Consider the following 13,604-nt stretch of genomic DNA (forward strand, 5'->3'; position numbering starts at 1 on the left):
GCATCACTTTTAAATCTTATCAAGATCTGACTGGCAACTTCTGTCAGACCTTACTTCATTATGGATAACTGCATTATCTGCAAAAAGTCTGAGCTTACTATTAATATTGTCTGCAGTGTCACTGATATACAACATGAACAGTAAGGGCCCCAATGCACTTCCCTGGGGTACACCAAAGGTTTCTTCTACATCTGATGATGACTCTCCATCCAAAATAACACACTGTGTTCTCCCTACCAGAAAGTCATCACTCCAGTCACAAATTTCACTTGATGCCCCATATGATCGTACTTTTGCTAGTAAGTGTAGGTATGGTACTGAGTCAAATGCTTTTCAGAAATCAAAAAATAGTGCATCTACCAGACTGTCTTGATCCAAAGCTTTCAGTATGTCATGTGAGAAAAGTGCAAGTTGGTTTTCATGTAATCAATGTTTTCAGAATTCATGCTGGTTGGCGTGGTGCAGGTCATTCTGTTCAAGATACCTCATTACATTTGAGCTCAAAATATGTTCTAAGATGCTACAACAAATCAATGTCAAGGATATTGGAAGGTACGTTTGTGGGTTGCTTTTACTACCCTTCTTATAGATGGGTGTGACCTGTGCTTGTTCCCAAGAACTGGGCATTGCCTTTGGTTTGAGTGATCTATGACAGAATATAGCTGGAACAGGGGTTAACTCAAATGCAAATTCATTATAGAATCTGATGGGGATTCCATCAGGCCCTGGAGCTTCATTTGATTTTAACAGTTTCAGCTGTTCCTCAACACGACCAACACTAATACTTATTTCACTCATCTTTTCAGTGGTACAAGGATTAAATTGAGGCAGTTCTCCTTGGTTTTTCTTTGTAAAAGAGCATTTAAAAATGGTGTTAAGCATTTCAACTTGCACTTTGCTACTCTCAGTTTCAGTTCCTGTCTCGTTTGCAAGGGTCTGGACACTAATGTTGGTGCCACTAACAGCCTTCACCTGTGACCAGAATTTCTTTGCTTTTTGTGAAAGATCGTTTGACAATATTCTGCTACATTAATCACTGAAGGCTTCATGCATTGCTCTCTTGACGGCCAAACACATTTCATTCAGAATCTCTCCATCTATAGCCCTGTGCTTTGTTTTACAGCTATTATGCAATCTTTGTTTATTTAGAAGTGTCTTTACAGAGACTGCATACCATGGAGGGTTCCTCCCATTAGGAACTGTTCTACTGGCTACATATCTATACAGAGCATGGTCCTGTTATTTGTATGTCTCAACAAAAGCAACATAAAGCACACTCTCTTTTACAGTAATCAAAATGAATTATGTTCATTTGTCATATTCAATATGGCCTAGACAAAATTTCTAGTTGGTGTGATGAATAGAAGCTAAGTCTTAATGTAGGAAAATGTAAATTAATGCAGATGAGTAGGAAAAAAACATGTAATGGTTAGATACAGCATTAGCAGTGTCCAGTTTGACACAGTTATGTCATTTAAATATCTGGGCATAACAATGTGAAGAGAAATGAAATGGAATGAGCATGCAAGTATCATAGCAGGAAAGGCAAATGATCAAGGCAAAGAATTTTAGGAAAGTGTGGTTCATCTGTAAAGGAGACCACATATAGGATGTTAGTGTGATCTAGTCTAGAGTATTGGTTGAGTGTCTGGGATCTGCTCCAGGTCCACATGAAAGAAGACATCAAAACAATTCAGAGGCAAGCTGCTAGATTTGTTACCACTTGGCTCAACCAGCATGTAAGTGTTACGGATATGCTTTGGGAGCTCAAATGGGAATCCCTGGAGAGATGAGACTTTAATTTCAAAGAACATTACTGAGAAAGTTTGGAGAACTAGTATTTTACGGTGACTGCAGAACGATCTACTGCCACAAACATACTTTTCATGTACGGACCATGGAGATAAGTTACAAGAAATTAGGACTCATACAGAGGCATATAGATAGTCATTTTTCCCTCACTCTATCTGCGGGTGGAACAGGAAAGGAAAAGACTAGTTGTTGGTAAAGGGTACTGTCCACCATGCACTGCACCATGGATTTCAAAGTATGTATGTAGATGTAAAGTAGATGTGGAAAGTGGTGTAATAATGGATTTGAATTGTTCATGGAAATAAATAACTAATAACATTAAAATAGTGTAAACTGCTTGAGAGCTTGCCAATCACTATAGTTTGCTTGTAGACTGTCATACATGCCCAGAGGAGTATTCCTTAATAATGAGATGAGATTTATTGTGCAAATGCAGTACACACCATTCAGTCACAAATATGATGCACAAACACAAAAATAAAGACAAATTATGACAATGGGTAAATGCCACTTAGATCACAATCACTTTCTTTCTCAACATTGTCATTATCTGAGCTCTGGTCTGTGGAAGAATCATTGGAATTGCCCAAGGATATAATATTTTCAATATTACTTTCTAGACTCACCTCCCTTTACCGTGCTTCCTTTAACAAATGTTGTGTGTGGTGTACAACATTACTCCACTCAAATGGTGTTGTTTGTGCCACTGCTTCCTCTAACAGCCTTTGAATTTCTGCCACAATGTGGCTTTTGTTATTTGTTGCCACATAATGTTTAATCTGTGCCCCAATTATTTCAATACTGTTGATATGGCAGTGGTATGGTGTAAGCCAAAGAACCCTGTGCTGTATTGTTTAGCTACATTGTCCACAACATACTGTAGAAACTGGTCTCTCCCTCCACCCCCATGAGTCCCACCTTACGTAAATCATACTGAATTTTCACATTCTGGCGTTACAACTATTCGACAATGTTGGCTTTTCTTGTTGACATAATTGGAGCTTTACCTTTAATAGCTAAATGGAGTGGGACAGTATCCATTACAATGACAGGTGACTGATTTAAGTTTCCAGAAGCCCCCTTGAACTAATTCAGGAAACTATGTTGGTTCATCTCCTCATGGTAGTCACTTGTTTTCCTTGGTTTGTAGATGAGGAGACAGTTAGGTATGAAACCAATATTGGAGCTGTTGAACCTGCGTTATTCACTATAGCTCAAATTGAAACCACAACTAATACCAGAATCTGAAATTGTTTGGTTCCAAGATTTTCTTTAAAATCTGTACACTTCCTTACCCACTCCTTAATCCAAAATTGCATGTGTTACTTGATAATGGTAACTTTAATGTGCTAGCAGAAAGGAAGCAGAAGCTCTTTTCAAACATAACTCCCATATGGAGGTTCTGGATTTGCCAGTGACTTGATGTTAGACTGGCTTGGTTCATGAGGAAAGCTACACATTTCATTGAGGATCTGGTCACCCGAGTCTGACCACACCAACGGGGAAGCCTAACTTTGTGTCCAAAGTGCACTGTGTTCCTACACACTTGCACCTGCCATCTGGGGCACAACTGACAGTGTCATCTCACGCTGTTAGTTGGGGACTAGCAGAGAGTATCACTGCATTATTCTCAGTGATGAATCTCAGTTCTGCACTACCTCAGACCGTCATCTTCTGCTTGACTTCAGTTTGCCTCTAGTAATACGCCAGAGAACTCATAGCGCGGCAGTCATAATGTGCTACCTCTCACTGGACAGTATCTCCCAACAAGACAACACTCATCCATAAGCAGCACAAGTCTCTGTTAATCACTTTTATGATGTTGATATACTTATTTGACCAGCTGGAGCCCCCCCCCCCCTCCACCAGTCTGTGTCCAATAGGTCATGTGTGGCACCAGCGCGCATGTCAAGTATGACCTGGGCCCTTCATCTGGGGAGATGATATAATGGCTACATGACAGCCTTCCAAATCAAATCATTCTATGCAACCAATGCCAAGCAGATGAAAAATCCTATTGACTCATACTTCAAATTTCATTTTCCATGAGTAATGGCACCAACCCACTTACTAGTAGAGGCACTAAGTTGTTGAAAGACACATAAAGCAGTCTGATAACTTTGCTAAGTTTTAGATACATCTTTTTTTATCTGTATGGCACACGCGCACACACACACACACACACACACACACACACACACACACACCTGTATGACCAGACTGTGGTACTTAACTACACACTGCAGTTCTGCAATTCAGCTAGGGGGAGGGTTTTGTCAGATTAAGTAGAGAGGGGAGGAAAGAGGCAGGGATCAGGTGGTAGGGTTGGAGGGACAGCTGGCAGTTGAGAGGGAGAATCAGAGTCCTGGTGGGAGGGAGCAGAATCATGAGTGGCAGGGGGCTAGCAGAGACTAAGGCCACAAGGATTATAGGGTCAAAGGATGTGGTACAAGTCAAGGACAACAGCCATCTACATAATTCAGGAAAGCTGTTGTCGGGGGGGAAAGATTCAGATGACACAGATAGTGAAGCAGTTATTGAAATCGAACATGTTTTTCTCAGCAGCATGTTCTGCCACTGGATGGTAGACTCTGCTCTAAATCACAGTTCAGTGGTGGCCAGTCGTGTGGAGAGACAGCCGGTTGATGATCATGTCCATGCAAAATGCTCTGCAGAAATTTTAGCAGAGATGGTATGTGGTATGACTACTTTCAAAGATTTCTAATAAGATGGGATATAATAAGACCCAAATGAATTACAGACTTTGGCTGTGAGTTGGCATTGATTGAAATCAGTGGGGAAAGTTAAAAATTTGTGCTAAATCAGGATTTGAACTTGGGTCTCTTTCTACTGGGCAGATGCTCTGACCACTAAGCCATCTGGACACAATGGTCATTGCAACTGCAGGGACTACCCTAACACTCCTCCCATCAGATCCAAATTCTCAACTTATCCATACACTACTAATGTAGTGCTGCTGCCTGTCCATTATCCTCATTACTCACAGCATTTCACCAATTCCCATAAGAGTTTGAGCCTGGTGTCATCGGATGTGTGTGAAGAAAGGATTCATCCACCAGCTATAGCAATGTCCTCAGTCTCATTTATGTTCCTTTCAACATCTCAATGTCTATTATTTGTTGACTTGTTACCTTTACTTGTTAATGATTTAGATTCCACTTTTAATCATCAATTGTTCTTTTAACTTGATTTTGTAACCACTGAAATAAAGCCATTGTGTGTGTGTGTGTGTGTGTGTGTGTGTGTGTGTGTGTGTGTGTGTATGAAAGAGAGAGTGTGTGGGTGTGTGTGTTCTAACAACTATCCTCATGCATCCCTATTCTTTACCATTTATTTTTCTGCAGGCAAGCAAGAAATACAAAAAGCTGGAGTACAGTACATATTGGATTCAGTTACTGATGAACTTTTGATCAATCCTGATAGAAGGTATGAGTATATATGGAAAGTTGGTGGCATCTCTCATTTTCATGTTAGTTCTGCTTTGCTCAGTGCATTGAATGTGTTATAAAATTAATTATTTTCTGAAATCAGTTTTTGTGACAATTGGGGTTGAGCTTACAATGAAATATGTCTAAAGTATTATAAACCAAAGTGCTCACCTGCTGATGCAGAAATATTTATCTAGAAACAATTCTAAAATCCCAAATTATTACATATGAAATGATCTCTGTGTCAAGGATTCCAGGTTTTTCTTCAGTGTATTTCTTCAATATCTATTTCAAGTTATACTTTTAGTAACTCTATATCACTTCAGCAACCAAAGCTTTGTTCACATGAGCAAATAAAAAAAAGTGATAATACAGATGTATTTAGGGACAGAAAGGATACAGGAATGATTTAATATTATAAAAATATTGTACCACATTAGGAGGAAAAAAAGTAGGACCTCCACACTATGTCCAAATGTAACAAGTAAGATAGTTAACTTAAATGGTTGTGGTTAACTTAAATGGTTGTACAAAATTGTTAAAAATGAAAGCAAAAAACATAAGTTCATTTATAACCAGCATCAATAAATGAAATGCTTGCTACACTAAGGTTACAAATAAAAGGAAAATCATGCAACACTAAAAAGATTTTGCTTGATATTAGTGACAGACTTAAAGAACATTACTAACTGTACCATAAAATTCTAAGCAACCACATCATAACAGCAAAAATTATACATTCCAAAGAAAGAATAAGACAAGAACTTTTTGGAATGAAATAAATTCAATAACACAAATTGCCCAACAACGAGATTTCATAAAAGAAAATAATGAGCTGATCAACAAGTACCTACAAATTTCAGACACGTTTGATAACTCTTTCTTTTAATAGAAGAAAATTTAGGCTTGAACAGTTCCTAGGTGGCTAGAATACATAGTAGGGGTTGGTTTGATAAAATTCAGGTACATATTCAGTATTTTCAATTCTTGGTGTTTGATAGGCTGCAGTGAAAACAGTAATAAAATAATAAAACATTATTCAGATGAGCTTTGTATCACAGAGTTAATATTCAAGGTACAAAGGTAGGAACATGCACAGAGATGATAGTGTTTCAATAGAAATGATTAAAACTGAAGGAAAAGTAATAAGCCTCCAATATTGTTTCCAGAATTTTTAAGAGTATGGTAACTCTCCAAGGTAGAAAAATTCTTTAATTGTACTCCACGGGCACACAGAGGTTTTCATTTCAGTAGGGGCAAAACTCTTTCCCCATACATGTGATTTAGAAATTTAAACCTGTTTTTACATTTCCAGATTTTACATTTTTTTGGCCATTTATTTTATTTTCTGTTGGTCCCATCAGAAGTCCTATTCCATGAATAAACTATCAGTACGTATTTGGGGACCTTGTCAGAGGAATGACTTTGGTGAAAGAAAGTACAGCATCCTGGTTCAGTGCAAATGGTAAACTATTAAATGTAAATAAGATGCAGAATATGTGAGTCAGTCTATCAAAGATTGCAAAAAGAAAAAAAAACCAAATTTAAGTGTTTTGGGCATTACTTTTGATAACAGACTAACATAGGACATCCACGTAGAACTAGTAACAGTTAAGTTACCAAGAGTAATATACTTTGGTGAAGAAACATATGTCATTTATCATTTTTGAATATGTAGGACACCATATCTTGCCTTTTTCAGTCTATTTTAAAATATGGATTAATACTATGGGGAAATAGCAGACAAATAAATGAACTCATAATTGAGAAGAAATCAATTACAGTAATCATAATAGCAGATAGCAGAACTCATTGCAACCCCCTGTTCACTAAGTATGAGATTTTAACTGTATGAGGGAATCACCAGAAGAACATCTATGAATGCACAGTAAAATGCAGCATTATTCTGTGGCAACAAGTACATGGACAATCTGCTATACTTTTTGATTTTTATTAGCATTCTTTGTATTGACTTAGATTTTTCAGTTGATTGGTGTTCAAGCTTTAGGAAATAAAAAGTTATTGCCTGAATACTATGTTGTATCTCTCTAGTGGAAGGAGATAAGCTGTAGTTGGCTAAATGTAATTAATTTATATATTCTAGAAAGTGTTAATTACATACTCAGTGAACTACCTAATTTAAATGTAACAAATCAAAGACATGATTATAGTAAAAGAACTGGTACTCTCTGCTATTACCAGGAAACAGATAAGGAAAAAACATACCATAGTCATAACTACATAGTGATCAAAATATATAACAAACTGTTTAAACACATCAGAAGTATGCTAATCAAATTATTGAAGGAAAAACTGCACAGCTTCTTGCTAGCTAACCCATTTTATTCTATAGAAGAATTTTTAGGAGTGCCAAATACAACAATGCAAATAATATAAATTTGTATTTTGTAATATTAGTAAGTAAATTTAGTGATGAAGTTTGTATGTAGAAATACTGAATGACTACTAAAGACTATGAATCATTTTTATATCCAAGTACGTAGAGCATTTTGCATCAATTTGACATTTGTTTCAATAACCTTCAACGTGTTGCAATCTTAACAAGCACCAATGTGTATAATGAGACCAATTGTTGCCTTTTATTATTATCCTTACGGCCCTTCTCTGTAATCTGAATACTGTGTCCATATATTGCTCATTTCATCTCCAAGACCTGATTCCATAACTGAGAAGAGAATGTACTATAGTGGCTATGTACAGTCCACAGAAATGTAACGTATGGGGGTGTACATCTATGTAACAAGTTACCACAAAGTTTGAAGTCTGTTCAAGTAGGATTCTCAGCAAAAATTACAATGGAGTTTGTGAGGTAATGGGCGAGTTGTGGTGCCCTGGAAATATTTTAAGTTCAGAGTTGGTGGTCACCACTGGTAAGCTGCTGCTCATTAGCAACCACGTGATGCTGCACAACAGCCGGACCATGTGGTCCAGGTGACCGTGTGGCTGGGAATTTCATGGTGATGCTGTTGTGTCAATGAAGGAGACATGCCAGGAGTGCCAAAGATGGTGGACTTTGTGAAACCTTAATGGCAAACATTTCACATTTCGTATAGAAATTAATAGTAGCCAGATGAAACATGACACTTCAAAAAGAAACATGTACATTACCATTATTCGCACAATGATTCTGATGACGTAGTAAGATTTTCAATATCTTTATTAGTTTAAAGTTTAGTATTTGTTGATAAATTATACAAGTAACACCCAGCAACAAATTTCCAAAATATAAATTGCAGGCGTGTAACTTGAATAGTACATGAGTTATTGGAGGTCAAAGTAGCCGATTACTATCGATTGTGTCAGGCCGTAAGTACTCCACAGCTACACAAACACACACACACACACACACACACACACACACACACACACACACACACACACACACAAAGAAAAAAGGTAGCAGCATGCTTATAAATATATTTATTCATCAATGTCTTTGTTTATATCCAATATATACTATTCGTGAAGAAATTGGTCAATTATTTATTGTGTTTTGGAAAGCACAGAGACATTAGGCTACTGGCTTACTTCTGTTCTATTTCTTTGACATATGTATATTTAATTTGTTTATGTATTTAATAATGTGTGTTAGAGTGTGCTTATGGTCCAGCTGTATGAATATTTATTTAATTTCAAGTTATTTAAATGTAAATCCAGTATTTCGAATGTGTTTCATTATGTTTGTGAGTGTGCATTGGCTTGGAGACAGGGCGGGAGCGCTCCAGCCAATCACAGCAATCATTCCAGAAAGGACACATGGAGAGACTATATGGAAGTGGGGGAGGAGCATCGTTTCGAGAGAGGACAGGGGAGTTCTGGACAGGATTGGAGAGGACATGAGAGAGTCCTGGACAGTATGGCAGTCTTGTGCACTTGTGAGACTTCCGTGGCTTCTGCAGTGAAGACGTAATTTAGAAGTGAATATCTCGCAAGCTGTGTTGTTGTTCATAACTAATTACGTGAAGTAGGAATCTACCATTCGATTCATGTGTATATTAATATCATAGACTCAGCAGTATTTGGCTTGTAATGGTCAACTATGTATCCCAGCCCCTAGTCAATGAAACCAGCCAAAAACTTTTAATATTTCAACTCTGAGTCTGTTGGTATGTAGTTGAGGGCCATCATTTGATTTTATTTGAAAGCCCGCAATTGGGGTCTCATCTGGGATTTGTGTCCTGCAAAGTGGTAATTCCTTTGCTATCTGTTATTCAGCATACTATGCGAAGTGTAAAAATCTTTGCAAATAGCCGATTACTATCGATTGTGTCAGGCCGTAAGTACTCCACAGCTACACAAACACACACACACACACACACACACACACACACACACACACACACACACACACAAAGAAAAAAGGTAGCAGCATGCTTATAAATATATTTATTCATCAATGTCTTTGTTTATATCCAATATATACTATTCGTGAAGAAATTGGTCAATTATTTATTGTGTTTTGGAAAGCACAGAGACATTAGGCTACTGGCTTACTTCTGTTCTATTTCTTTGACATATGTATATTTAATTTGTTTATGTATTTAATAATGTGTGTTAGAGTGTGCTTATGGTCCAGCTGTATGAATATTTATTTAATTTCAAGTTATTTAAATGTAAATCCAGTATTTCGAATGTGTTTCATTATGTTTGTGAGTGTGCATTGGCTTGGAGACAGGGCGGGAGCGCTCCAGCCAATCACAGCAATCATTCCAGAAAGGACACATGGAGAGACTATATGGAAGTGGGGGAGGAGCATCGTTTCGAGAGAGGACAGGGGAGTTCTGGACAGGATTGGAGAGGACATGAGAGAGTCCTGGACAGTATGGCAGTCTTGTGCACTTGTGAGACTTCCGTGGCTTCTGCAGTGAAGACGTAATTTAGAAGTGAATATCTCGCAAGCTGTGTTGTTGTTCATAACTAATTACGTGAAGTAGGAATCTACCATTCGATTCATGTGTATATTAATATCATAGACTCAGCAGTATTTGGCTTGTAATGGTCAACTATGTATCCCAGCCCCTAGTCAATGAAACCAGCCAAAAACTTTTAATATTTCAACTCTGAGTCTGTTGGTATGTAGTTGAGGGCCATCATTTGATTTTATTTGAAAGCCCGCAATTGGGGTCTCATCTGGGATTTGTGTCCTGCAAAGTGGTAATTCCTTTGCTATCTGTTATTCAGCATACTATGCGAAGTGTAAAAATCTTTGCAAAACTAATGTGAGATCAGTTTTTTTCCACAAGTAAGTTTCTGGAAATAGTGAAATTGCGCAGTAATTTTCACAGCTAACACATGCTATCAATAGAGATTCTAATCTATCATGTTAAAGGCAATTTGTGTGGGGGCTCAGAGTCTAAATAAGTTGAGTGCAGGAAACAGTAGCGGTTAGCGCATTTAACAGACAGCAGTATTGGAGATGGCTGGAACACGTGGGAACCGGCAGCAGCTAAAACTACATCAGGTGACTTCTCCAGTGGCAGACACTGATCAACAGTAATATGATGGCAGTGTCTTTGAGTACTCCAGGGCAGTCTACAATGTCAACTTCCACTACAACCAACAGCATCACCATGGCAGAGGGAACCATCTCAGATCAGATAAGTGACTGCGCAAATAGTGAGATAGTGTTTAACTCTGAAGTTCAAGCTCCACTTATAGATCTCACGAATATAAAACAGTCACCTAGTATGTGTAAATCTGAAAACAGAAGTGAGCCAGTTAGTCTGAAATCAGAGTGCGAAAGTGTAACTAGTAGGAATTCAGGCAAGGGGAATGAATTTGGGGAAGATATGATGTCTCGGCTAATGCAAATGATTCAGGGAAAGACAAATAATATCAGTACAATTCAAACAGATATGGGCACATTGCAAACAGTTACATATACAATTTGGACTTATATAGGTACAATGCGAACTGAAATAGGTTCCACGGTGAAAGAGGAAGTTGAAAAAATTATGGGTAACCTTGAAAAAGCAATTGATGATAAATTAAAATGTGTTCGAGTGGATATGGGGAAAATTACAGATGGACTAAAATTGAATCAGTGTAAAAATGTCTTGGGGAAAAAATGGATAAGATACAGACAGAAATTGGGGACAAGGTAAGCGACTGTATAAAAGTGCAAGATGCTCATAAAAGCGATGTAAATTTAGCAATTAGTGACATTGCCAATTTTGTAGGTGAGAGGGAGAAAGAAGTGGGCAAAATTAAAGATAAAATAGAGTTCAGTATCACTTGGGAAAATGAATTTAAAAAACAAGTGCAACAGATAAAAAGTGATTTGAATTCATTAGCCTCCCAACAGGTCACGCTGGTTATGAACATCCCTTGGGCAAATACCGGATTTGTGAAATGTTACAAAGATGATGGAAGATATCACCCAGTAAATTTCTTGGCTGTGTGTGGTGACGCTTTTGTTCACGGGATGTCGGACAAAGCGAAAATAAAATATGTTAAACGGCATTTGGAGGGAGACCCACTGTCTTGGGCAAATGTTAAATGTAGTTCATGCGAATCGTATGAAGAGTTCAAAAAGTGTTTTTTGAATAAATTTTGGAGGGAGGCAAAACAGACGCAGATCCAAAATGAATTTTTATACGGTCCGAGTTATAGGTACGGTAATGGGATGATAAGAGATTTTTGCAAGTGCGAACTTGACAAGCTTATGCATGTGAAACATCCATTGGGGGTTTTAACGAAAATCACCACATTAAAAAGCCGATTACTCAAAAATTTGCAGTAGGATCTTGTCCATAGTCCATGTGATTCTGTGGACGAATTTCTAGAATTCATAGAAAAATTAGAGAGGGCTTTGAAGTTCAAACCTCAGAGCAAACCGGGTGGTAGTTATCAAAATGGGAATCCAGATAATCATCACCAAAATAATAATAGTGAGAGAAATCAAAGGACTTCTCAGGGAGATAGTAGCTGGAATAAGCAGAACGGTCAGAAAATGAACAGGAGTGCTAACTTCTGTGAACGGGGCCCAACAAAGAATGCAGATTTGATGAAAGAAATTCATGCAAAGTGCAATCATGTAACAACTAGTTGGGAAACTGATGTTTGCCACATCTCAGGTCCAGGGATGGTGACCTGAACAGGCGATGAAAAGGACTGGAGATAATAGTAATGGTATAAATGTTGATAGGTTTGGAGAAAGTCAACAAATATGTAATGTGAAGTATGTTAAAGAGGAAGGCTATATGGGTGTCTCTTTCAATAAAAGTAGGTGTGAACGCCGGATGCATAGATTTGTGAGAGATTTAAGTAAAAGTAATGGGAATAAATTTGCAGTGAATGACGTAAGTTATGAATGTGTAATGAATGAGTGTGTGAATGGTGATGAACGGAAAGATTCAGTGGTTCAAAAAGAAGTTAAAGAGGAGATTAATTTTGTGAAAGCAAATTGTGTAGAGAGCTCTGAAGAGGTATTAGCAAATAGTTGCAATTGCAGTAAGGAAGGTGTTGTAGTAGTAAGTATTTGTGAGTTGGCAAAAAGTGTTGATGTTAGTGAAGGCAGTGTAGCTTTGGTCTCGCCAGCTGCAAGTGAGGGTGATTGTGTTTCAGTGGCAAGTGTCAGTGTTACTAAGGAAGGCTTAGTATTGGTCTAGCCAGCAGTTGAAGTTAAAAATGTATCGGTGGAGGTAGGTGATTTCTGTTTAAAGGAACAGAGTAATGGTAATTTATTTAATGATGTAAAAGCTACTGGTATTGGTACTTTGGAGGAAGGAATTTATGCATTTCTAGTCATGAATGAAGACAAAACGAACTTATTGATGAATGTGTGGATCTAAAACATTTGTCAAGTGAAATGAAACTTATTGATGAATGTGTGGATCTAAAACATTTGTCACAGTATGAATGTGAGAATATATGGAAAGTAAGATCGGAGGTTAATGTCTATGAAAGAGGTGTAGAAATGGCAGTGTGTACTGATTTTTGTCTGATCACAGCAGAATGTAGCAAGGCTGGAAGTCCCATAATTGTATGACAAGGTAGCAGCAATTGTTGTAATGTAGCAGCGGAGGATAAAGTTGTGTACAATTCATGTAAAGTTAATTTGTCGACGGAGGAAAGTAAGGTTTCTGATGTGAATTTGTGTAGTGATTTAAATGGTGTATCAGCAGATAAGGTTGCTGAGATGAATATTTATGGTGATAGTGGCTTAGGCATTGATGTATTATTTCAGAAAGATAAAGTGTTTAACAGTGAATTGATGTGTGATTTTGTTGAAGCTGCAAGTGTCGATATTTTGGAGGGGAAAAACAGTAAAGTTGTGCATGATGCGGTTAGTGAATTGGCGAAATGTGTGGAAGAACTAAC

The 13,604-nt window shown here is 37.7% G+C and overlaps 1 protein-coding gene across 1 annotated transcript in view; it reads left to right on the plus strand.

Annotated features, from left to right (window-relative positions):
• Window positions 1-13,604, plus strand: part of LOC126092842 (lysosomal alpha-mannosidase-like) — a 324,038-nt gene that overhangs the window by 132,598 nt on the left and 177,836 nt on the right. The window contains exon 4 of the mRNA XM_049908575.1: window positions 5,178-5,259. Within this exon, the coding sequence (XP_049764532.1) occupies window positions 5,178-5,259 (82 nt within the window). The remainder of the gene's footprint in view (window positions 1-5,177; window positions 5,260-13,604) is intronic.

This window comes from Schistocerca cancellata, chromosome 1 (assembly GCF_023864275.1).
Source record: "Schistocerca cancellata isolate TAMUIC-IGC-003103 chromosome 1, iqSchCanc2.1, whole genome shotgun sequence".
Classification (NCBI taxonomy): Eukaryota; Metazoa; Arthropoda; class Insecta; order Orthoptera; family Acrididae; genus Schistocerca; species Schistocerca cancellata.